General features: G+C 38.6%; 1 protein-coding gene across 3 annotated transcripts in view; it reads left to right on the top strand.

Annotated features, from left to right (window-relative positions):
* The first annotated feature begins 2,322 nt into the window (after positions 1 to 2,322).
* The window catches only part of fndc1 (fibronectin type III domain containing 1), a 34,817-nt gene continuing 9,614 nt past the window's right edge, over positions 2,323 to 27,525 (top strand). The window contains exons 1-15 of one of the 3 annotated variants that reach the window (XM_032585864.1): positions 2,338 to 2,667; positions 12,532 to 12,726; positions 13,946 to 14,014; positions 17,452 to 17,688; positions 17,837 to 17,935; positions 18,565 to 18,682; positions 18,820 to 19,007; positions 19,410 to 19,517; positions 20,222 to 20,410; positions 20,507 to 23,095; positions 23,273 to 23,388; positions 23,486 to 23,597; positions 23,898 to 24,227; positions 24,850 to 24,924; positions 27,122 to 27,280. In XM_032585864.1, the coding sequence (XP_032441755.1) occupies positions 2,595 to 2,667; positions 12,532 to 12,726; positions 13,946 to 14,014; positions 17,452 to 17,688; positions 17,837 to 17,935; positions 18,565 to 18,682; positions 18,820 to 19,007; positions 19,410 to 19,517; positions 20,222 to 20,410; positions 20,507 to 23,095; positions 23,273 to 23,388; positions 23,486 to 23,597; positions 23,898 to 24,227; positions 24,850 to 24,924; positions 27,122 to 27,280 (4,657 nt within the window). In that variant the 5' untranslated portion in view covers positions 2,338 to 2,594. The other 2 variants (XM_032585866.1, XM_032585865.1) reach the window with 2 other exon arrangements.

The raw sequence follows: 27,525 nt of genomic DNA on the forward strand, positions 1-27,525 counted from the left end.
TCTCAAATGAGACAGATGTTCACTACTTATTTTTTTTAAATCCAAGTGAAGCAAATGTGACAAGCAAAAAAAAAAGAAAAGAAAACCATATTAAATAAAATGCTGATAGAACTGGAGCACTCGCTATGCTATAATGCCTACCTGAGTAAGCCTTCCAGACAGCCACCTTATAAATTCGTGGAGATGGCTTTTGTTATCAGCACCTTGCCTCCTCACTCGGGGCAATCAGGAGGACATGTCACAAACAGCCTCAAGCATGTGTATAACAAGTCAGAGCCCTTTGGCTTCGCTTCAGCCAGCTCAGCCTGTAGACTGAGCTGGCTGAAGCGATACCTCTGGAGGAATGCATTCTCCATCTTCACTCATCTTCACTCAGTCTGTTTTTGTGTGAAGCTGTAACAGGGTTTTGGCACTTTTTTTTTTTTTGCTGCTTTGCAGAGAAACCACAAGACAACCATCTGCTTCATTGAGAGTTTTCAGTTTAAAAATACATTACGTTTTTGTGCTGACTCATGCATTATTTGGGTGAGCTGCAGTGCAATTTGTGAGGGCGCGCGTGCACGTGTGTGTGTGGCTGTAACACGGTGCTGAGAATCAGAAATGAGGTAATGAAAGGTATCGTTCTGAGATCAGAAGTCGTTATCTCCTCGTTGCTTTTCTGTCTGCACATCATCTGCACAAAAATAATTACAACCAGTGTCCCGTTGCAAATACAAAGTCAACAAATCAAAACAAAATTTTTGTCATCTATTTTTTTGTCAATTGATATGAATATTAGATCTATATTTTAGGATTCAATCTATGTGTTGCATGTTCAAATCTTTCATGGGTTACAAAAACCATGGAGAACAAAAAACAGGACCTCTGGAAGCTGAAAACCTAATTGTATTATAAATCAATGTGAAGCTTAAAGTCTAAGTTGTCAAAGTTGTGTCCAAATTCTCAATTTTATGAATGCTTTGATTAAACTTCTGATCCACATTTTATTTTTGTAATCTTTATATCAACTTCTCTTGACTTCTTGAACTGGGTTGTGAAAAAGCTGAGTTGACCTTTTTACTGCTGTTTAAATGACTTTAGCCAACTGAAAGAGATGTTAGAGAGGAAGAAAATCACCTCCAAAAAAGTAAAAGCATATGTTTAGTTTCCTTGTGGGACCTATAGAATAGAATAGAATAGAATAGAATAGAATAGAATAGAATAGAATAGAATAGAATAGAATAGAATAGGCAAATGATGTAAAAAGCATGTAATAAAACATTTCAAACTGTTAGAATGGGTAAAAAAATTACAAAAAATTGCCTTCAAACAACATATTGAGTCCAGATTGTTATCATTTGCAGAGATCAGGTTAGATTCTTGTCTGGGAGCCTCGACCTACAGCGGTGGTGTTTGCAGAGTCTAGCTACAGCTGGCAGGAATTACCTCCTGCATTTTTTAGTGAGAATTTATGGCTGAATCAAACTTCTGTGGGTTTATTATGTTTGTTAAGGGTTTCTTGGAGACAATATGAGTAATTTCCACAACATTTTAACTGCTTTGTCATCCTCAATCACCTATCCCAGCCTGGTGAGTTTCATACCAAGGTCAGATGCATCTCACTCGCCAAGGCTGACAAAATCTGGAGTTGTAAATCTCCCGATTGTATAGCAGATGTTATAGTACCTGACCCTCCTCAAGTTGTGGACCAATCACATTTGCTACTTAGCATCACACTACTTGTAGGAGTTTCTGATCTCTATTTCACAAACACTGATGTAGACTAGAACTGGAAGTGATTTGTTTTCTCGTACAATCCATCACCGTCTATTTTGCTTTAGCTGCATTGAAAGGCAAATAAATCTCCCCCAGACTGTCTTACAAAATACAAAAGCAGACACCAGTACTCATCCTTGTTTCCCTTTTTAATACAACCAACAATAGCATTGTCATAAGAATATTTCTATTAATGCCATGTCTTTGAATCGTTGTTAAACTCTGCTGAAGAGGTTGGAAATAGCAAGTGGTGGCACTTTTCCCAGAGAAGCATTCATGATGATGCCCATCAGGCGATTTATGACACAAGTTCTGAATAAGCAAATAGTGCCATCTTCTGGCTGCAGTTGTGGAAGTGTTGATAAAGAAGCTCTTCCGCACTCAGTTACCAGTAGATATTTTAATGTTGGTGAGTTCTTCTCGCTTTCTGAAGAGGGAGACATTTTCTTAAATATGAACCTCCGCTGGCTTTATTATTTGTCAAGTAGTAAACAGAGTTATACAGCAGGGGCACCTGCAAGACTTTAAAGACAAGAGTACTCGCAGTGAAGGGTTGTCTGTTCATTATTTACCAAAGAAAAACAAACGGGTTTTTTTTTCTTCTTTTAGTTGTTTGCCTTCTTTTTATCTTCCCTCGTCAAATTTGTTCCTTTTGAATCGCACACTTCAATTGCAACTTTCTGGAAGTGCCTGCAAGTCATTTTTGTTCTAATAGATAAATCACACCGCGGCATTCAACAGGGTTTCCATCTGCAGGAAGAAGAAGGAGGGTCGGCGCGTCCCTGCCCTCTGCATCCAGCTGTCCCCTCACTCCGCAGCTGCAGAGCGCCACATTTACAATGGCTGCAGCCGCAGGCAGGACGCTTCTGGCGCTATTCTTTACGTTTTGCGCTCCACAATGCGGATGGGCAGGTAAAAGAAATTGTTTTATTGCGTTTTAAAGGGGGGGTGCAGGTTTTGCACTCAGCTGTGTACTGCTTAGCGGATGAGTTTGTGTTGCTTGTGCCTTTTTTTTTGGAGACTTATGCAAACATCTTTTTGTTCTCTGTAAAAGATAAATTCACTATGTCTGTGCGTGATTGTTCAAGGTGTTCATTTCTGCATGGGAAAAAATACGAGTGGACTTTTATTTACTATAATATTTGCCATAAGCTTTACGTTTTTTATGCAATGGAAAATGGAAAACGTTGCTCAGAATAGTTTGTATATTTTAATTTAAGTTTCAAAATCTTTTGCAGGAGAGTACAGTTACTGAAAGATCTAATCCATCTGCTTAAGTAACTGCAGTGGTTGCTGTGGCTAGTAGGATGGCGACAAATTTCAGCCTACACCATAAAATACACTGATTAGGTCCAATTGTTTCCTTTAGGTGATTTTGTGCCAGATTGGTGACTATTTAGGCTGACAATGGTAAGAAATGACCTGGCTGTGAAGTTTTTGTCCGTCACCCTTCAAATCTTTCATGGGTTATTTATTGTGAATGTGTTTGATAGCAGGCCCGACCCAAATGGTTTTAACCCACAAGTCATTTATCAATTGTGCTGCACATTTTTCTTCAGTATGCACGGACACTAAATTGCAGTAGCAGACGTCTTAAAAATGTCCAACGTGTTTTCTATAAAATCCATTTTCAGTAACACCTCATCCATTTTCAGTACATTCTTCAGACAATAAAAAAAATTGTGAAAATAGAAAAAAAAATGTCATAAAGCTCAGAGAGCACAGTATTAGACAGGAGGACGCTAATCCTTTTGGCTGGGTTCAAAGACCATGCTCTCATTTTTCCTTCCCTCCTCCTAAAGTATATCCAGCACACATTTTGTGAGTTGATCTGTGAGTTTCTATTTGTTCTGGTCTCAAATGTGAGCATTTGGTGCATGAAATCAGTGCTTTCTCTAGCACAGATGCTCTTTCTTGTGGTCTTTCTTTTCTTTATGTATTAAGTGATGTCAATGAACTCTTATACGTTCTCCCACCTGAAAACAACTTAGCACATTTAGACTTCAACACTTCTGATCTGAACAACACAGTGCAGATGTTCTGAGTTATTGCTTCATTTGAGTGTTTGAGAATCAGCTTATTAATTAAATGTGGGTGTAACTTATAGTTTTCTTATTAAATTCTTCACAGGAGTATAGTAGATGAATTAAGGTATTGCAGAATATCCAGATGTTTTCAGGAGCCAGAGCCAACCCAATGTGGCCCCATGTGGTGTTTCATTTGGGGGCCCACTTACCATCTATTATCCACCAATCATCACACCATCACTAATGTTGTTTATCAAATGTCTGAGCTTGATCAGTCATAGTTTGTTCATTAAGTGTGCATTTAGCTAATTAGTGATCTAATTCCTGAATTCATTACATCACAGAATATGAAAGCTGCAAATGAACTCTGGCAATAAGGATGTTTCTCAGACTTACTCAACAGGTTTTTTTCCAAGATTACTCTGAATTCAACTTCATCTTTCTTCACGTTGACTTTGGCCAGTTTCATACTGGTGTTAGTTTTCTATTTGTAAGGAGGCCAAAAAGCTTAATTTTGGTCTGACCCAACCAGAGCACTGTTTATTCCCACATGTTTGCTGTCTCCTATGCAGGTTGTTTGAAACCATGTATTACTTTTTTTGTCTTTCTACTTTCTACTTCTCCTTGAAGACCAGATGTCAGTCTCCCACATGATTTGTGGATTTTTGCAACCTCTTTAGAGTTATCACGGGCCTCTTGGCTGCTTTTTTAATTAACGTCTCCCTCTGACTAGCTTCTCTGTTTCTGCTTAGAAAAAGGGTTCCCACAACATGATGCTACCATGACCATGTTTCACTATGTGGAGGTTGTGCTCAGAGTTATGTAACATCAACTTTTCTATCACAAATGGCCTTACCCTGCATGTGGGCCAAAACATTAACATTTGATTTTATCTGACCAGAAGGCATTTTCTAGTAACACAACTAGTATCTCCTATAAGTTGTGAAAGTTTGATATGTAATACTTTGTGCACTACAGTAGTTAACTAGTGAGAAAATAAATATGTGGCAGAATTTATTGAATCCCTCCAGGTAAATAAATGACACTTGAAATTAAGGGTGTAGAATAGTTACAAATGCGGTTGAGATGAGGTTATTTCTCAGACTTTCTGATTTGATCTGACAGCTGTGTCTGTTGTATAACACTTTAATGCAAACATGAAAGAATGAGGGGTGAGAAGCCTTTGCTTACAAGAAATCACAGAAAATATTCATTCAACCCCTACATTTAACAACAGTCAATTAGTGCATAAACTGTAAAGACCCAAGCAGCCACAGATAGCCAACTATACAACAGTTTTAAATTATAATGACTACCATAACTGTTAAACTATAAAGATTGTACCTTTAATGGATTGGTGACCTGTCCCACAACTCGACTAATAACTACTGGAGACAAGTGCCCTCTTCACTTGTGTGTCACCTGTCGAATAGAGTAGGTTTACACTCAGGCTGGCATTGCAAGGAACTGCGAAAATAAAAGAAACAAAACCACAACAATGTCAAATCTGTCTGTGCAGCTTTACTCTAAAAGCTTATGGAAAGTTTGTGGAGAATACGTGAGACAGAGAGTGTTTGGAAAGATTGGATCATGTTCTTGCAGGCAAGTGGAATTTTATTTCACTGCTTCTCTTAACATGTTGGGATTCTGCAGGTACTTCATTTTACAGAATGAACAAAACCATAAAAAAAGAGAGAACACAGACTTTCTGTCATAATGTCTGCAGGCATGACATACATCTATGCTTCCAGTTTTTTCCACTGAATTAGGTAAATTCTAACACTGGCATAATTTCTGACCTGTAACCCCACCGCCCTGCTGCTTGGCTGCCTGTCGAAGCTACCAGTGCTGGCATGAGCAAATCCTGCGATGATGTGATCTCTGGGCGTCCTTCCAGCTATTCAAACAAGTACCACCTGGAAGATGAGCACACCTGTCAAAGCGTAAAAAGATCAGCCTGCTCAGGGTGCAGGAAGGCAGTTAAGTAGAGTGTCACCCTTCATTAGTGAGTAAATACTGGAAATGAGAGCAAACTGTTATGACAAAACATACACTTACTTGGGAAACATGACTTTATCCGATAATCATGGTGGCCTGCGTCTGCTTGAAGAAGAAATAAAGAGGAAATAAAAGTTTTAAAATTATGTTTCCTTTCAAAACTTTAAAAATGTGCTCAGCGCTAACTTTATTATAATAAGAGTTCTTTCTGAAGCATGAACAAAACTTCTTGCCAGAGTTCAGCAGATTGACAAACTAAATCTAAATCAAAATAAGCACCATGAAGGCATCCCAGAAACAAGTACTTCTTAGGTTATTCATGCCCCTTCAAATATTTCACATTTTGTGACATCGGAATTACAAACTTCTTTGTTTGAGGAGATTTTATGTCACAGATCAACACAAAGTAGTTCACAGACATGAAGTGGAAGGAGAAATACACATGGCATTGATCATGTTTTATAAATGAAAGCAAATAAAGCGTAACTTGACTTTTTATTCCATTGCCCTGCGTCGGAGCCGTGTAGAAACACCCTTTGCTGCAATCATAAGAGCAAGTCTTACACACCAGCTTTGCATGTTTAACGATTCACAGTGGACTTCAAGAGAACAGCAATTTTCAAGTCTTACCACATAATTTTAATTGGATTTGGGTCGTGACTTTAACAAGTTAATTCTTAATACACTTAAATATATTTTGATCTAAATCCCACTGGAGCTCCAGCTAAATGTTTGGGGCTGTAATGCTGTTGAACCTCTTTCCTAGCCGATCTCTAACAGGTTCACTCCCAGGATCACCCTGTATTTAGCTCCATCTGTGTTTTCCCCTAGTTCTTAAAAGCATCCCCACATCATAATGGTGCCACCACCATGTTTCTTAAGAGCGGGATGGTGTGTTAAGGATGAGGGAGTGTTAATATTCCACCCAACATGGCACCAGATCACCTTCTTCCTTATGTTTTTGTGGCAGATTGGAAGCAGAACTTTTTGAGGCATTCGTTCAACAATGTTTTTTTCTTGACACTTTAACAATAAATTGGTATTTTAAGTGAGCATGACCAAGAGCTCAAGAGTTATTATAGGGCTCCTGGCTGCTTCTCTGATTCTTGCCCATTCTGTCAGATTAGGTGGACGCCCATGTGTTGGTGGGTTTGCAGTTGTGCCATGTTCTTTCCATCTCTTGATGATGGATTGAAAAGTGCTCTGTGAGACTTTAAAAGCTTGAGGTATTGTTTTATTACCCAACCCTTCTTTGAGCTTCTCCACAACTGTATCCCTGACCTGTCAGATGTGTTCTATAATACTTGGATGATGTTTGTTCACTAAAGTTTTCTATCTACATGCATTTATACTGAGATTAAAATAGTCACTGGGGGATTCTGTTTACTAATTATTCAATTCAGTTTATTTTTGTAGTGCCAATTCACAACAAATGACACTTTGCAAAAAATTATTTCAATTCAACCATGCATACATTCCTTCTGATTCTGGTTTTCAAACAGTCCAACAGTTTTTTTTGTTTTTTTTTTGGCAATTTCTATCTAAGGAAACCCTGCAGATTGCATCGAGTCATTGACTTGCAGCATTCTCTCATCTTAAAATTACAAAGTGTACGTATAAAAGTGACCACTAAGAAATATAAAACAGGGGTAAGAGAAATCACACAATAAAAAAACATAAAACAACAGACTAGGGTAAAACTCAGCATCTCAAGTGGTGTCAATGCTCATCTCTGCCTGAGCAAAGAGGTGAGCATTAGGAAGCGATTTTCAAACAGTGAGAGAAGCGGTATGTCTAATTTGCAGAGGTAGTTTATTCCACATCTTATGAGCTGTAATAGAAGAGACACAACATCCCCTAAGCTTATGTTTGGTCTTTGGAGCTCCAAGGAGGAGCTGATTACCTGACCAGAGGGAAAGGGAGGGCATATATGGATTGAACAGCCCAGAGAGGCAGGATGGAGTTAGACCTTGGAGGGCTTAAAAAGCAAATAAAGTGAAAAAATGTTTGGGGAGCCAGTGGAGAGAAGCTAAAATGAGGGTGATGGGCTCGTATTTACTCATGCAAGGCAAAAGATAGAGTAAGATTAAAGAGAGTTGACACAACTTCACAGCAAACATTTCAGAACTTTATAGGTTTTTTTAATGTGCATTATTTCTATTCTGCCTTACAAGTACTTATTTGTGTGTTCTGTCAAATAAATTGTGACAAATTGTGAAAATGTTCATGTGGGTGTGAATGCTTTTAAAAGACATAAAGTCATTTAGTCTCATTATAACAAATTGTCTGATCACTAGCCCACTCCCACAACTAAGCACAGGATTAAGCAGGCATAGAGAAAAAAAAAATCTGACAGAAAATGGACGGATGTGCAGAAATGTCTAAGTTATGTGGAAACAGTGGTAATAAGGGGAGTCTGTTCTGCCTGTTGGAAAAGAATGAAGTGGAAATGGGGGAAATCTTCAATGATGCATAAACCAAGAAGAAAGATGACACAGGTGCTTTAGCAATTGGTATCAAAATTGCACATGTGGCATTTATAGCCAGCCAATACTCATAAAAAATGTTTGGAAAACTAAATGGATGCAGTACAAACAGAATGCATTCCATTTCTTGTTATAGATGTAGACAAAATATGGAGCACATTTTTTTGAATGTAATAGATTAAAGTAAAAAATTTAATAATGCTTATTCAATGTGTTTTGTTTGCAACTGGTGGGAGCTCATAAATATCTCAATAGTATCTAACAACACCTCAACTATGGGAATACCAGAGAAGTTGAAAAGGAGGCTTCATGGATGCAGAGCAGGACCAAAGAGCAGAGAGAGAAGGACAAACTTCAAAGTTATGTTGTTGATCGATCACAATATAATTCGGTCATGATCACAACTCCAACGTCTCTTTCTGCTTTCTAACCATGCAACCAGACAGACACTTAAAAAGGAGCAACAAAAGCAAATGAGGTGGATTAGGAGGGCTTGTCAACAATGGATGGGGTTATCACAAGCTACTATGAGGTATCGTCTTTGCTGCTAGGATTAGTCCCAATAAGCTGCTATCATGTTGTGACAACCAAGAGACTGCCATACTTCAATAGCCTTCAGTCAGGGGCTTCTTCGAGTTTGTTTTCAAGACTGACCACTGTCAATTCTTTCAGCTCCCAGCATCACCAAACACAGCGACTCTTTCACTTGGATGAAATGACTTAAAATGTTTAATTTACCTAAGGGATTAATTAAGTAATTTTGAATTTGTATTGATTTATTCAAGAAAAACTTGAGTCTAACAGCTGTGTAAACTGTTTTTGTATTTATAAAACATTGTTTATCATAATGAATTTTGGATACAGTTGATGTAACACACCAAATCACCGTGTAGAAAAATGTGTGAAAAACATGTTTTGGCAATATCTTCAAAATTGACAGCCAGGTCAAACAATTCTCTTAAAGGGAGTGGTCAGTGCAAAAGAGAGATATGGTGTCTCTCTTTTGGAAGTGGAGGGTCCTTTGGGCTTTTATTCCACTGCCAAAATAAAAAGGAAAGAGTTTTCTGTGGATAAAACATTATGGAAGCAATTGGGTAATTTCCTTTTCTAAGATACCTTTTGTTGTTTTCTACTGTAAATGCAAATTTTACATAGTTATACTGTAGCTATGTAAAATCTGCAAATCATCCAGAAACAAATCCTTATTAAAAAGAAAAAAAACAGAAAATACCCCACAACCAAAAGTACAATGAGTGTGACCAACTACTAGTATACTTATGGTAATATCTCAAATAAGAACTGAAAACAAAGCTGTGAAGCTACAGTAAATCCATCCAATCAGATTGAAGGTCTAGCATTTTAGTTTTTACTGTGATTGTTGAAAATAGCATCAAACATCAAAAGTACACCAACACAGATTCCTGTGACTGAACATGATTTGTGCAGCATCAACATTACTACAAAAAGATTACTGCCTTCAACTTACTCACATTCCTCCTGTTACAACCATCATCTTATTTGATGATGATTTTTTTCTATTAAATCAAGTCAATCAAGATAACTAGTGCATAATTGTGAAGTGGAAGAAAAATGATACATGACTTGAAATTATTTTAACAATGAAAGTCTAAAAGCTGTGATGGACATTTACTCTGGCAGTGACAAGTCCAGTTTTACAAAGTTCCCTCAAAAGTCATGAAATTATTAAACAGTGTCCACCTGTAACTCATCTAATTTTATCACAAATAATCTGATCTTTAGGTATTTCAAAGAACTCTATTGAATCCAGTTTCTAAAAAATGGAAAGAGCATGGCACAATTACTAACCAACAAACACTTGGCTGGCCACGTAAGCTGATAGACTCCCAAGGAGAGCATAAAGTAGAGAAGCACTCAAAAGGATCATTTTTATTCATGATTTGTTATTCATGGTTTGACCAATGACAGAAAGCATAAATGGATTCCTTTACATTCCTAGATCTTACAAAAATCTATGTGGAAGCAAAATGTGTTTTAAAAGGTTGATCATGACTTCTTCTGGGGTAAATGAAGGGTCATTGTGATTTTGTGGCTGGGTGAGCAGGTTCTCTTTTAAAATCTCATTGCAGCTGCATGAGCACTAATAAATTTCAGAACTACAGCAGTCATTTGACCTCAGGCCTGAGCTGCTCATGCTTCTTGTGCCAAAGTATTCATGCACTTACATGTGCCTCCCGGTCTGTCTGTGGGTCATCAGGTGTGCATGTGTGCTGTATCAATCTAACCTACACACAAGGTAATAAAATGGCACACCCTGAGTTCCTGTCTTCATTCTTGCCATACCTATGACTTTCTCCCATCAAATTCAATCACTCTTTCTTTATGTTTTTGTATCACAGTCACAAACAGAGCAGAGACTATTTTAAATTGTTGCTTTTGTCTCCTGTAGCAACGGCCTACAGCCAAGCCCTCCGCTGTCAGACATTAATGCAACATCTCCTCAGTTAACTGCTTCCAAAAATGTTTGTAGTTGGAAGACAAACATGCATCCGCAGAGTTTGGAGGAGTCTTGATTTAATTAGACATATTAGCCTTCCCCTTGCATCATACATTTTCCAAAGAGACAGAAAGAAGTCTGGACAGAGGAGTAGATCCCTTTATGTGTAATAACACAGGGTAACTTGAAACAGAAACGACTGAAAGGTGTTCTAGAGGAGAGCGAACTCGAACAGCTGGTGACCCCCCCGCCCCCAATTCATTCTTCCTTTATTTTTATTTTCTTTTACTGCTCTATGTACATTTTAGTCTCAAATCTATAGAGTGGTAAGAGTGAACAAAAAATATGATAAGGGAATCCTTCAGCACTAAAACTCCAAAAAGCATTGGAGTTCAATAAAGTTCCTCAAACTGGAAGACACCTGTAAGCAGGAGACTTGGAGATGGTTGTTAGAAGGGATAACAAACACAGTGATCGTGAATCAGAATACTGGAAAACATCCAATTAACACCTTAGAAAGTACCCACATGTTAAAGTTTGAAAATGCTTAAAAATTCAGACCGCAAACAATAAAGCTATTGTTTATGCATTTAAAACTAAACTATGAGACTCACAAGACTTTTAAGTTATCCATGAACTGCATAAATGTTTTGGTTTGTTCTCACTGCTCTCATCGGTGGGGTTTCCAGCAGCATCTGGAACAGGGAGCTGATTTTACTCAAAAAACCCCCAATGCATCCCACCTGCACTCGATCAAACGTCTTACAGTTGAAGTCAGCAAGCCCGATTGCTCATAGTGGAAAATCTGGCCCAGATTTTTTATTTTTGAAGACCAAGTGGAAACTGAACTAGTGAGAGAAATCCACATGAAATCTTTTATGTACAACTGTATGTGCCGGATATGAACTGTTTGAACTTTGTGTGCAATGGTGTTCAGAGGTAGGTAGCATTTCTTCAAAATAATGCACAATCGAACTGAAAAAATAGTAATGAAGAACAGTTATGTTTGGTCCCAGATGTATAATCAGTAGAAGTTCAATTGACATATTTCCACACCAGCTGAGGGCTTGAAATGGAAACTGAATTTTACATTTATTGAAATATCTTGTGAGGCCAAACTATCATGTAAAATAAAAGGAGTGTTCACATATTTTGATTTGATTTTCAGTTTCTAATTGCGACATAATTGACTCATTGGAATTGTGTGCTATATTTAAAGTAAATTGCAAATCATATCAAGGTTTTCCATGTATTACAGAGACCTGAAGTGATGTGTTTTTTGCATGGCGTATGGTGTCAGTGTCATTTTTATTTTTTGATTCAGATGAGTTTCAAGCATTTACGTAAATTCTGAAGCCTGAAACCAGTTGAGATTGTTTATTTCCCATATCTCCAAACCACCCAGAGACATTTTAACAATTTATTTTAGACAAACTAAATACATGATTTCATTCTGAAGTGAAAGCTCCACAGTCAGTAGAAAAAACAAAGGTTTCTTATTGTCAAGAACTTTCAGCATTCAACCATGTCTGCAGTTGTTTATAAATCTGACTAGTTGGTATTTCCTAACGCTGCCTCCATGAGCGTATCTTTCTACATTAATAATGAAGCATTGCAAGAACAATAAATAAATTGGATACCGTCAGTTGGTTGTGAAGTTAGGATAGAAAATTAGATTTCAGAACCAATACAGTATGTTTTAAAAACAAAAGGTTATCACATCTGTCACGATGTTAATGCTTAGGTCAAATTTGTTTAGTCAAAATTATTTTAAAATCTTGTTTTACAGCAGAAAAAACTGTGCGGCCTCAAAGCGGGAAGCACACAGCTGCAGACAAAGTCTTCAGGGAGAGCTGGGAGCCTTCGATCCATCTGGATGGAAGACCCGTGGACCGCTTCGTCTTCAACTCCAACAAACCCAGCAGATCCCATCGCTTCACTAAAGTGAACAAAGAGAGCCGTCCACATTCAGTGGAGGATGTAGGTAAGACAAATTAAGTTTAAGTAAGGCCTTTTTGGACAATCTGAGATAGTTAGTTGGTCGTAGCAAAGCAAAGTGGAGTGAATGTTCAAATATTGATAGAAGCTATTGAAAGGGAAATAAATAGACATGCTACATAAAAATAAAATTTGAGACATTTTTTCTTTATTCTTGAATCTTGAGTTCTCAAGTTCAACAGTAATAAGAGGACAAGCAAATGCAAGCAGTCAACACAAGAAGTTGGGGAGAAAAAAACACACTTGAGTGCATATGTGATTGATTTATTTTCAGTGGATTAGTTCATAATTGGACGTACTTTCGAGAAGGTTTGCCAGAAAAAACAAAGTAGGATCATGACTTGTATATGTGATCAACAGTCACCGGCGTAGGGCTTATCTTAGACTGTAAAGTAATATTTAGTTCCCTGTCCTGTAAAGAATATTTTGGGCTCTTAGTCCTCCCACACAAAAAACAGTAGTCTGCATTGTTGAGACAGTGTTGTCTGCTTTTGTCATTATTCCATTTGCATCAGTCTTTGACAACTCAGAGCCAAACTTCATGAGCGACGCGAAGTCTGCAGAAAGCTGTTTTTCAAGCCCGGCCCTACTCTTATAACTCAATTCTCTGTGTTGTGGTAACTTGTTATGAGCATGTGTGGTCGTGGAAGTGATGCACAGTAGTGAAGTCATGCATCTTCATGTATTGTGTCTCTAGCTTGTTGAAAGCAGCTACTCCAGATGCCTTTTGGTTTGTGCGTGCTGCTCAGTGTACGCTGTGGCAGTCCTTGTGGTATTTCCAGCTCCGGTGAGGTTCGCCATAAATCTTTGGCAACTGGGCTGAAGTTTTGTTGCGGCCTCTCCAGAAATTCCTCTGGGTCCATATGCTGTTCCCTTAGAAGCATGAAAGCTACATTAGTTACCATAAATAACACCGCTCTCTTTGCTTCCACATCATTAATATGTCTGGCCAGCCACTGCTGGAGCAAAATAAACAAAACAAAAAATAAGCTGACTTATTATGAGCAAGAAGAAGCAAGATGGAGAATAATGGAGAGAGGATATTAGAAAAACCATTCCGCTTTTTTCAATATCGCATGAAAGGAACTGACCTGCTCACCAGAAAAGAACAACAGACAGTATGCTGATTAGATAAGGTTAGAGAAATGTTTTGTTCTGCAACTGACAGCATAACAAATACAGTCAGTTTCTTCTTTGTATTTCAGACCCAGAGTGGATCAATCTGGACGGATTTGCTGTGTTGAGTCATGCACCTGTGAACAACTCATCAGCAGGTAAACTCTATCTCAAAGAAGAATTGTTTGCACTGGTCACGTTATTAGGTGCATTTGTTCAACTGCTTGTCAACGCAGAGGCACTAATTGCATTTATCCATGAAAATGTGGTGAAGATTACTTGCTTAAGCATCAGAAGAGGGAAGAAAAGGGTTTTAAGTGACTGTGAATGTGTCATGGTTGCTGGTGCCAGATGAGCTGGTCTGACTGGTCAGAAACTGCTAATATACTGCAGTTTTCATAAATAATACAGACATTACAGAGAATGGTCCTAGAAAAAAAAGAAAATATACTGAGTGGAAATTGTGTTGACCAAATGTCTTGTCAGATGTCTAAATGATTGAAAGACTAAAGCAGTTACAACAAGGGTATGCAGTATATCATCACTGGATGTACAACGCTTCAAACCAGATGCATTAAAGCAGCATAGGAACACACCAAATATCAGAAATCTCTTTTTCAACTGTGAGATGTAAGACTTTAGGTTCAAAATTTGGTTTAAAGTTCATGAAAGCGTAGATTTGCTTATGCCACCTTGGATCATTGGTTCAGTTCGGTACTGGAGGTGCCTCCCACTTCATGTCCTCTTATGGGATCCAAAGAAGTTGTGACTCATTGTTTCCTATATTTTTAACCAGGTATATTTTCCCTGTGGGTCATCCAAAATTTAACATTGAGTAAGAATGTGTGGTAATGGTATATGCTATATAAATGACATCATATTTCCTTTACAATGATCTCAGTAGAAAGCCAACTGGTGTGAAAATTAGTTGCAGGCATATGTGCTTCTTGCTTATTGTCACATTAACATCTATAAGGAACCTGTGGAACTGTGATGTAGAAGATTATAACCCCCATTCACCAGTGCTTTGGGGATAAATTTGCTTTCTTTTTATTTCCATTTGTTTTATATAATAGGAAATTGTTATTGGAAGACTAACATGACCAGACACTGTTCCAGTTTGGTCTGTCTACAGATCTTACATATTTGGCTTTTGAAGGGATTATAGGAACCACTTCAAGTTTTTCATTTGGAGGAGAGAATCAAGAACCACAAATTTCTTTAGTGTTTGCAAGGCTAACCATAATGCTTTTCTATGGGGGAGTGTTGTTGCCCAGTTTTGCTTTAGCGGCTTTTGTTAACCAGCTACTGGGTTCATGTCAATGTAATGTTAGATTAAAAATGTTTATGACACTAATTAATGGTTAAACAGCAAGAGATACTGATACCATAACAGTACATAACTCAGGCTAGGGAGAAGGGCAAATGGATTACGATGTTGGGTTTATTTTGTTCTTGGATCCTATAAAAACAGATCAGCATAATCATAAACTGTAATTATATTTAATCATCTTTTAACCTAAAAGAATGCTAATCTGAGGATATGTCCCCAGAGAGGTGCTTAATCTCTTTACATTACTCTTTTGCAGATTTCAGCAAAACAAATGATAGAATTTACTTTTTCATTTTTACTGAGAAAAGGAAACAACTTCTCTTTTTTAGGATAATCACATCCAGGTTTGGTCCAAATGTACCACTGTCCCTGTGCTTTGAAAATATTCAATGTTAATTCATAACATCAATTCAGAAGAGTTAAAACCCTTGCATTATAATGATGTCTAGTGTCATTCTAATGCATTAGATGCATTATAATGGATCCAGTGCATTACAATGACTTATTACATATCATGTAATATGTATCAGAATATATTTTTGATCAAATATATTCAGAAACCAATTAAACTAAAATGCCAAATGTTAAGCTCATTTATCAGGTAAGCTGCAGTAAATGTACTGTGCAAATGTAAACTGCCATTTGGATACTATATACTCATCTGGTTAGTTTGGCTTTTTAATGTTTCAGATTATGTGCCAAACTAATCACTGGTGGCAAACCACGGGTAAATAATTACTGATTCATCATATGTCATCAGTGTTGTGTATTTTATGTGCAGTTGTTTTGTTCCCTTCTTGGCTTGTTAATAATCTATCTTGCCAGATAAACCTCAACTGATTATCTGGGCATGTAGGAAAACTCCTTAGCAGAAAATTGTTTCTGGAGCTGAACCTTTGGGGAAAGTGAGCAACACACTGTATCCTGAGACCTAAATCTTGCAGTTTAACATTTGCAGTATTTAGGTTGTTTTTTGGATTTGGTGAAATGTCATGGACAGTAGTTAAAGCCAGCTAGTTTTTGAAAAGCACTGAGGCAAAGAACACTCACATCTCATCTCATAAACATCTGATGCCAAATTGACTGAGGTGGCTCTCTCCGCTGAGGCAACAGTGGTACTGTCATGCCAGCTTTGCCACACCCTCAGCCATGAAGGCTAAAAAAAAAAAGAGATCAGGAATTAAACGTACTTTTGGAGTTAATGGTTTGGTTGTCAGTGCCAAACTATGCAATGTGACAAATAACCAGAGGAACAGAGGATGACAATCTTCAAGTTAGCTGATGAAAACCACATGATTCTGGTTCTGGTGTTAGAGAATAAGTGTCATCAGAGATGTTGGTAAAGTCAGGGTTAAATGTTTAATGATGCATTGGGTTATGGTAGACTATATGCTTCTTTAACAAAGAATTTTATTTGCCTTTCCTTAAAGAGGTCATGCTTCATGTAGGTTGATATCTAAGACAGCAGAATATTCTATGGAAAAATCAACTCAGTCCTGTGCTGGCAGGAAATGCGGTCTGACTGGTCAGACACCAAAGGCAGAAAACAGTATTCCAGTTTGAAACACATTGAACCATCTCTTTTCTGGACATCTTTGACATTGGATATCGCATACATTGATTTTCACCTAATACCCTTTTGTTTTTCATCAAATGTCACCTGTCAAGTTTGCTGACTTGACATTATTCATCCTGCTGTGCATTTCCCTTTTTGATAGGACATTTGCTTTAATCTTTTTTCCTCTGATTGCAATAATGAGGAAATGATTGTGAAAGAATAGAAAAAAAAATAAGAGTAGGAAAGTGGAAAGTGTTTTATTTTTCATGTGTCTTCTGGCAGGTCTTTAGCTTACCACTTCATCAACCAGGTGATCCCCTTCATTGGCCAAAAAGAACGAGATTGTTTGGCAGTGAGAGTCAATGTGTAAAAGATTTCCCAAAGTGCAGTGGCTACTAGGATTAGACACAAATTTAAAGCAGAACAGCAGAAGTTGGGACAGATGACGGAGGGGGAAACATTGTTGCTCTACATCTTTTCCTTTTAGTGATAAATGACTATGTTTACTGTGACCTCAGGATGAATGGAATATAAATGTGTAGTGAATGGAACAGAAGGTGCAGTCATTTTCCATGGTAGGTAGAGTCTCAAGAAGGCCTTAAGGGAAGTTCAAGTCAGTGCTCTGTATAGAATTGAGTTATGGAGACTCACAGGTTGGATGAACTCAAGTACTCTTTCTAAAGTTCATTATCATCCACCAACAGGTTTTGTCAGGACCGCAGTCAGAAGCAACTCTGCTGTAGGACGGAAGACCAGGGTGGATAGAACCACTCAGCCTGCAGGTGCTGCCTTCACCAGGACACACATGAGGGCGCCTCAGTCCTCCTCGGGCCCAAGACAGCCTGAGAAAGCTTTGCCAGGAACCCCGCTGTTAGAAAGAAGACGCCAGCAGCGAACCAAGCCTCAGGCTGACCAGAGAAACCGACAAGCACAAAAACTCAGTAAGAGGACCTACATTTTGTACAACTGATAACCAGGGATTGTTTTTTTTCTCTGTGATAAGATTGCTAGGTAAAAACATTTTTTGGGCTATCTTTAGTGTTCATAGTGTAAACCCTGGCCGTGCCTGGTATCCTTTTCTATTCATAGCATCTGAGTCCGTTCATGTGGTGTCACTGCAGGCACAGAAGGCCCTTGGGCAGAGTCTACCCAACAATGGAGCAGCTACAGCCAAAACTTCCCCACCAGGTACCCAGATTAAGCTCATTTAGAAAACCAAGCAGAAGTATCCATACCACTTGAACTTCTTTGTCATAACAACCACAAACTTTATGTAATTTATTAGACCAAAACAAAGCAGTCTATCGCAAATTTCCTCCAAAGTGCCTTGCATTTCGTTCCACAGATATTCACATCAACTTTGACCACCATGATGCCGCCAAGACTGCTTTTATTTCCTATACATGATTTTTCACATAGGCCTAATTTATTTTAGTCCCATTTTAGCAAAACTCCTTATTTAAAACAGCTACTGTCTGCCTTGTATGACTAGTGGCAAACCACAAACAGAAGTTATTGTTGCTGTCTTTCAACATAGGCTTTTGTCTTGCTATTGGTCTGTAAAGAACAGATTTATGGTGTACACAAGTGATTGTTGTCTTCTCAACAAATTCTCTTTACTGAACTGTAGCTCTCTGCTGGTCTTCTAGAGTAACCATTGCTCTTTATCGAAATAAGATCATTTTTGTTTGTGGTTGTGAAACGACAAAATGTGAAAAGTGCCATAAATACTTTTGCAAGTCCGTGTGGCAAGTAAATGAGTTTGTTCGCACCTAACTATATTTGTCTCGATGTCTGCGAAACTGTGTGTTGTTTAGAGCCTCCTGAATATGAGGCCCAGGACATCAGTGTCAGGGTCATGTCTGCAAAGTCAGTCCTCATCTCCTGGGTTGACCCTGCCGTTGAAATGAGAAAAGTTGACCCCGGGGCATCCAGGTGGGCTTTTAAAAACTGTTGCTGTGTATAACCCTTTTTTTTAAAATGACAGACAAGAATTTGATGCAAAAAATGAGGTGAAACTAACCCTTACGCGGCTCATTGTAACAGAGCATCTTCATGTACTCTTTAATCAGATCATACACAGTCAGGTTCAGGGAGAAGGGGGAATCAGCACGCTGGGAGTACAAGGAAAGCAACCAGAGAAGAATAATGATCGACACCCTGTCCGCTGACGGCATGTACGAGTTCTCTGTCAGAATCTCTCAAGGAGAAAAACAGGGCAAATGGAGCGTTTCAGTATTTCAGCGGACTCCTGAATCGGGTATGTATTGTCACAGCATTTGCTAAAAGAAATACCCTGTTAAGCCTTTTCTCCTTTTTTCTTCATGCTACACCTCATTACTATCACCGCATATAAGTCTCTTGATATATATTTCTGGCTGCAGCTCTGTCAGAGTTGGAGCAGTTGTGCTATGTCACAGGAGCTCCTGAGTTTTGGTTCACTGGAATGTCAGAATTTATTGCCTGGCTTCCAGTTCAGATCTGCATCTGCAGCTCCATACAAACTGCCATGGGACATTTTCTGTCCATATAAGGCAGCTGTATTTTGTTCAGTTGAAGCTATACTTTTTCACACACTTTAAAAACCTGCTTTGACCTTTCATACATCATGTTCTTCTGCTTTATCACTCCTGATTTTATTTTATTCTCTACTCTTTCATAGCACCATCTGGGCCACCTGAAAATTTTGAAGTCAAGCCACTAAGAGGAAAAGGAACTGCTGTGATTTCAACTTGGGATCCTCCAGAAGAACCAAATGGAAGGATAAGAGGTGAGGCTGGGAGAGAAAGGCATCATTTTCTTGAATCTCTGCTATCCTTTGGCATTAGATTTATAGCCATGTGGATTATGGGTAAATATTGTGAATCTGAATTTCAACATCTCTTAATGAAGCTAATTTCATCAAGTGAGACATTTAAAATACTTAAAAATAGATTGCGTGCAGCAATCTATTCAGATTGCAGCATTGGTGCTGCAGATTACAGCAGCACCAATCTGCTGCTGTAACACGCAGCAGATTGGGATCATTTTGCATACTTGTTTTAGCAAGATTGACAATAATACAGATTACCTAACAACACAGCGACATAAAAGCTACTATAGTTAGTTGTGATAGTAAAATATTTGTAACAGAGAGAAGACATTGTGGCCTACTTTGCTCTACTTTGTAAGTGTAAGGATATCAGGAAAGGGATTAGTTTGTATTTGGCTGAAAAAAGTTCAAGATACTTTAACATTTTTGCATCTAAGAAGACATTTTAGAAACATGTTTTTATTTGTTTTATCAGCGAGAGAATTAATAGAATTTCTAAACAATGACACTTTGAACCTACATGACTACAAATGAACAAAAGTTTTGTGTAACTTTTCATTGAATGGATCACAAAAGCTGGAAACTTTTTTTGTTCTGGGTTTTAAAATTGGAGGGATTTTTTTAAGCTTCTTGCTGAATGTTTGTGCTTTATATCCACACAGAGTATATTTTGTCCTATGCCCCTGCTATTAAACCATTCGGGATGAAAACCATAACATATCGGGAGGGCACCACCAAAGCCACCATTGATGGCCTAACACCAGGAGAGCGTTATATTTTCAAGATCAGAGCCACCAACAGGAGAGGAATGGGACCACAGAGCAAGGCCTTCAGTGTTGCCATGCCACGGTGTAAACACATTTGACTCTACATAATATAGGCATGCATTTATTCTTGAAAATCACACATCATAACTCCTTGATCGTTTTCACTTTTGTCTCTGTCAGCCAGCGGTACTGCCTCTTCGCTTTCAAAACCAAAGGACACTCAGACAACTAGTAAAACTATAATCGAACAGGATATTAATAAAAAATCCGACCTCGAGCCCACAGAGGTGCCCGAGGGTCCAATTACAACCCCAAAGCCACACAATACCAACAGACGTCTACGTCCACTTTCCCAGACACGCTCTTATCACAGTATCTTCTCCTCTATCAGGGGTTCAGTCAGGAATACAGCAAACAGAGGCTCAGCAAGAGGAGCAGAGAGAGAACATGAAGAACAAGTAGATGACAAAAAACCCACAACACCATCTCCTGTAGCAGAAACAACTACAGCTGTGCCAGAGATAAAAGAGCTGGACAACAATGTCTCCCCTCTATCTGAGGAGGAAGTTGATTACAATGTTGAGCCCCTCACTACAGAAACACCCAGCCTGAAGGTTTTGACACCGTCCCCAACCAAATCTGCATTTAAGCGTCCTTATCGACCAAATAGAAGGCCAATCAAGATCAGGGTCCACCAAAAAACTGGATCTAAAAGTACTTCTTCTGTGTCGTCCTCTGATTCATCTTCTTCATCTTCATCATCTTCAACTTCATCCTCATCATCCTCTGCAACATCCCCAGTTTCCTCCACTTCTGAAAACTCATTTTCTTCTTCCTCCAGATCATCATTGTCACACACTTCATTATTGCCTTCCTCACATATTCCAGAATCAGAACCAAGTAAAAAGGACAACATTGAGTCAACAAACCATGAGACCGCAAAAATACATCAAAAACCCAACCTAACTTCAACTAGAAACAGTTTAACACATGGCAAGCCCTTGATCGTTGTCAATTCACAGGAGACAGAGTCTACACTGACAGATACTAGCTCTTCCGTGGCAGAGCGCAGCAGTAACACTGGCTCTCGTTTTGGTTCAAGATATGGTTATGGACGACGACAGCCCGGATCTTTCTTTCGAGGGAATTCAACTCGATTGCTAAATGGCAATAAACCAGTTGTGACCACTCAGTTTCATCTTCCAAGCCGAAGTAATAATCAGGTGATATCAAATACAGGTAGTTCAGATAAAACCCAGTCTACATTAACAGAAAGAAGTCAGAACCATGAAACCTCAAATCCTTCTGATCCAAAATCATCCAAGTCAACTTCAAGAAGCACACTGGAAAGTCAAACAACATCAGACTCATCAGTTTTTGATAAATCACAGCCCGCATCAGAGTCAAGGTCTCATGGCTCTAAACTTTCACAAAACAGTCAAGCATCCACATCACATAGTAGTCCAATCCACAATTTGAATACAGATATATCAGGTTCTTCTCAATCAGTATCACAAAGACATAGTTCTTCAACTTCACAAAACAACAAAAACTCACGGGGTTCAGACACATCATCTAATCGAGACATTTCTCTCAGCAAGAGAACTGAAAACACTGATTACAATAATAAAGATGATATAGAAAGTAAAGCTGAGGGGTCAACTTTAAACTCCAGAGCTCAAACGACACAAGACAGTAGGGAAGAAGACAGACAAGATGAAAGTAGTAATAAAAAAACTGTGGGTCCTCGTACAAGAATTAGCTCTTCCTTTGCTGAAAGATTTCCTTGGCTAGCAAGTCACTATCCAGGCAGATTTACCTCGAGTTCAAGGACTTCATATCCCAGACAGGATGCCAGGACTCCTTTAACAAGGGTATCATCTTCTGTTGGTGCTGAGAGACCACTCTTAAGAAAGACACCAACTAGGGTGTCTGGGGAAGCTGGAGATTCAAGAGTTCCTTTAAAGCAAGAGACCACTGAAGATCTGAAGGTCACATCCAGACCTGATTCAATGAAAAATAGTGTTGTACTGAACTCTGGGAAGTCTTCTTTGCCGAATCAACATGCCATAACTGGTGACACCAGAAATCCAACAACAGTTTCTTCCTCTGAAACATTAATGTCTTCAAATTCTGGCTCCCTTTCGCTTGAGAAATCAAGTGTATTGAGAGACTTCAGTGAGGTCACCCATAAAGAAATATCTAAGAGTGGAGATAATATGAGGGAAAATGTTGATACACTGAGTACAGAGAGGAAAGGGAAACTTACAGATCTAACATCTGTCCAGACAAATCCTGCTTCACCATCTGTCCATAGACATGAAGAAAACAATGAGAGCGTGGCTACAAAAGAAACTTTGTCCAGGGCAAGGGCCGGAACTTCTACTGGAATAAGTCCAAGTATTCGTCGTCCTGGCATAGGAACGAATGGAAGGGTACGGTCTTCTCTGTTAGCCAACAGGCAGCTTGCTGGATCAAGGCTTTCTGTCAGACCACAGCTAGTGCAGAACTCTCGGCTTGGCGGGTCAACACCCGACTCATCTTCAACTTCTTCCTTAAACATGCCCAAACCTGTCCTTACCTCTGCCAGTGACGCTGATCATGATGCTACTGTGAAAGATACAGAAGTAACTGGTGGAAACACACATTCCGGATCGTCTTTACCTTCATCCAGAAACACCTTTAGGAATCAAGGGAGTAGGACTCGCTATCCCATAGTTAGAGGGAGCCCAAACAATGGAGGACGATTCAAGCCAGGCAATGGAAATGGTAAAGTCTTTTGGTATTTGTATGTGTTTAAAAATACAGTTTGTACTATTTTCAAATACTGTTTCACTTTAAATATAATGGATAGGAATGTACTTGAACTAAAGGTTAATTTCTAAATGATAAAGTATTAAACTATAATGATTATACTAATCCTGCCTCAAATCTTTTAACTGGTAGGTAGAAATGGAAAGCCCAATCTGACAGCAATGAATGGAAAAGACACCACTTCCTCTCATGGAAGCAATAAGGCTGTTGGACAAAAGTTCATCACTGGGCCTGATGGAACCAGATGGGTAACAAACTTTTATGGGCTTTATTGAACTCTTATTCCCCAGCCTGGTATACATTAAATGTATGCTTTGGTAAAAAATATATATATTTTCTTTATAGGTGGTTGACTTGGAGAAAGGTGTTCTTATGAACCAAGATGGGCAGGTTCTTCAGGACTCACAAGGCAAAGCCAAGAGAGTTGTCCTTGGAGAAGATGGACGCACCATTTTTGGTAATATACTTTAGATATTATGTGGTTGCTTGTTTTTTCATTTGTTAAGTATCATATAAACCTCAAAGAGTTGAGAAAATTGTATCAATTCAAAAGACTGTGATTTGGTGCAAACCAATCACAGGTCTCTGAAAAGAGCTTTTACAACTGTTTATATTTTTAAACAGCTTTGTTTTTTGTTTTTCCATGTTTACTGCATTTATTTTACAACATGAGCATAGATTTTTAAATGTGATACAGTTTTACATTTGAAACTTCTAAAAATACACTCCTCTCTCCTCTTCTGTCATATGCCACCAGACCATATGGGTAGCCCCCTCGTAAGCCAGGAAGGTATTGCTTTGTTCGGACATGGGAGAGACAGCCAGCCTGTGGTCAACCCCAAAGACAAGGTCCTCATGATTGGAGGAAAACCTGTTCTTGGATTGGATGTGCTTCCTCCCAAAACTTCAACCACCACCACTACTTTGGCTCCCACTACCACATTAGAACCAACCACAGATTGGACCACTGAGGATTTTAGCACTGCATTGCCCTACCCAACCTGTCCACCAGGAACTTTCTCCAAAACAGATGAATTTGGATATCCAATTCTTGATCCAGAAGGAATTTTGGACTGCTATCCTGAAGGTGAGAACATTGACAAGAGATGTCTTAGGGAATTATCTTGTTGCATTAGTTAAATATGACACACTGACAACATTAACAGGTTTTTGACCAATGGGAAGCCAAATTAATCCCAAAAATAATAAGCACAGAAAAGTATGACTTCACTCAGTTGAACTTGAAACCATCCAGGCCAAGACTGTGTATGCTTCCTGTCTGTATCCTCAGAGTCCCATTACTGTGTGTATTACTGCGTGATCTGGTGTGTGTATAAAAGATCTGAGTGCATTCAAGTAAGACCACAGAAGCCACATGTAAGTCTCTGCATGTGGAAGCTGGCTACGGTCACAATACAGACTGGTTAAACACTCTACAATCTTTCAGTTGCACATTGTCATTGGTGTTACAATATGCCAAAAAAACAAGCATAAACATATAACAGGACTTTTCTGTTATGTACTACATATTTGTATATAATCTAAGTCTGGATTAATTAAAATAAATGCAATTACATCACATAGAAATGAGTCAAATAACAAGCACAAAGCTGTTTTTAAATGAAAACATATTTTGTTATTATTATTGGTTCCGAAACTTTAAATCAATTGTGAGATTGATGCTGCAGCTTGTTCTACTTCTCTGACAGAGGAATCCTCAGGGATGGAAATGGATCCTATGCTTACAGTGGCCATGATGCCTGATGCTTTAAATCTTGACAAAGGTATTGGCTGCGTTTGGCTTCAGACCAATCTACCACCGGGCTTGAATTGACTAATTGCATTGCATGATTTTTGTTTGTTGTCTGTCACACAATTCTGTTTTCATGATTTGCCAACATCTCTCTTCTCTACTTTGTTGATCTTTCCTGTGGTCTTCATTTGTTTATTTTTTTCTTGAAAACATTTGTTTTGCTTGATCAAAGTTCATCACTCTGGTCCTGGATCACATCCACTATGCGCTGCTTTGAATCACTTTTTATTCCAAAAGCCTCACATTGTTACTAAGATAAAATGAATATCCTTGCTTATAATTTCATTCAATGTATTTGCTGTTTCAACTCTCTGTTATATAATTGCTAGAACCTAGCTTCTGCCAAACAGCAAGCTGAATGAAAAACTGCAGGGACTGTTTTGTGTGAGAACTTACATTTACTAGGTTGCTTAGGGGATTAGTTGCTCATAGGCCTGTCACGATAGCAAATTTTGCTCAACGATTAATTGTCTCAAAAATTATTGCGATAAACGATAATATTGTTTGAAGACCTTTTTACACTGATTTAATGGAAATGACGTAATAATGCATGCGATTTCCTGCCAAAGATAGATACACTTTAATTTCAAAAGAACACTTAACACTTGAGCTGATAACAAAATAAACAAAACAACCAAAAACAAAAATAAAATGGATTCTCAGTCTCCATTAACAAAAAACTCACTTAAAAAAAAAAACTAAACAACATAAAGCCAAAGTGGAAATAAATACTGCATGCAACCAAAAGATTATGAAGTCTGTATACTATGTTGCCCTTCAGTAATAATTAGATTTAAATAGAGAAGATGGGCACATCGACTACCTGATGCAATAGTTCACACTACATGATTTGTTGCTCCTATTTTTCCCCTTAAAACAATCTTAGAACGTTGGTCTTTCTAAGATTGTGTGGTGTGTTACTGTAGATCTTCGTTGCCGCTCCTATCCAAATCAGGGGTTTTCCCCGACTGGGCGCTTTAACGCAGCCTGTTGAATGTGACAGGTAGCCAATCAGAAAGCGCGGATTCTCCTCCGAGCTTTCTGAGGGGAAATTACGTCGGGGAATCCCAAACAGCTGACACGGCGCAACCCGAAGTCCAGCGGACATTGGAGATGATATGTGGAAACAACATTAATGTTTATTCAACATGCAAAGAATATAGAAATGACAAGGGGAGGAGTTGGAGCGAAATTGCTACCGCAGTTGATAAACCCGGTAACTTTTCAGCTGTTCTTCGATAACGTGACGTAAATAGTTTATAATGATTTTCATTCAGTCAGGACTTTACGCTGAAACTAGCCACATGCATTGCAGGTAGCTTGTAGTAAAGCATTGATTAATGCCTGGTTTTAAAATTAGTTCACTGGACTTGTAGCCATTATTTTGTGCCCATTGTTGGACACCACACGGCAGGAACGAACCCGATCGAACCGTTATACCTAGGATTTCTGTCGGGTAATGTGTGGTCTGTCAAGTTTTGAAAATGGGTCGACAATCGGCCGACAGCTCTAAGATCGTGTCGTGTGCGCTGGGCTTTACACTAAGGAAATGAGGAAGGGAGGGTCAGTGGAGAGCACCGGAGTTGAGCCTTTTTTCATTCGGTGTCATCAACAGAAAGAGAAAAAGGCTGGAAGAGACGATAATGCAGATAATTAAAATGACGTCGATAGTTTTAATTTATCGTACGATTAATTGATTTACCGTTTATCGCGACAGGCCTAGTTGCTCATAATATTCTTTTTTTCTGTTTTGGGCTTGCCAGAAAAGTCTCACTGAGTTTTGAAATATTCTTAGCAATTACTTGCCATGGCACTGTGTTGGTCAGCATGTATGTGGACCATGATGTAGCAGCATGGTGCACTGGTGCACCCCAGGTCATAAACTGGGATATCCACTTTTGTGGATGAAATTACATTACAGGTTTGTTTGGTTTGGAGAGTTGTGAAATAGTGCTTGCTGAACACATGGAAAATATGGGTAGCAAAATTACAGCTTTAGATGTTGATCACAAGCAAAGCAAGCTCACCCATCTGTCTACAGTAGAGTAAACTAGTCTAACATTTTCATTTTACAGTCATTTCAAAGATTGCAACACATAAATGCTTAGTTTGGGCAAAAATATTGTAAATTAATTCATTAAGTACTGTTTATCATGTACGATTTCTAGATGAACTGTTGGTGCAAACCACCTTACCACCAACTACTACCACAATTGCTACAACTACTACCACTACTACAGTGATCCCAACTACAGAGCCACAAGTGAGGGTGTCCAACAGAGGTCCTGTATCGGAGTTTGATCTCAGCGGAAAGAAGCGCTTCACAGGTACTCAAACATTTACTACTGAATCCCTTAGCAAAAATAAATGAACCAGTCACGTCATTAGATGCTCCTGTTAAATTCCTTGTCAACACAAATAACAAATCAGTTAATGACATGGTAGCAATTCACTGAATTGAGGTATTTAGAGGTGGTGACGATGGATCACTGAAATTCAATTTCAGCATCAGAATTCAAGTGGATTTAAGTGGCTTTGAATGTGATGTGGCTGGTCAGAGTAGTAATAAAGT

This window comes from Xiphophorus hellerii, chromosome 15 (genome assembly GCF_003331165.1).
Source record: "Xiphophorus hellerii strain 12219 chromosome 15, Xiphophorus_hellerii-4.1, whole genome shotgun sequence".
In the NCBI taxonomy this organism is placed as follows: Eukaryota; Metazoa; Chordata; class Actinopteri; order Cyprinodontiformes; family Poeciliidae; genus Xiphophorus; species Xiphophorus hellerii.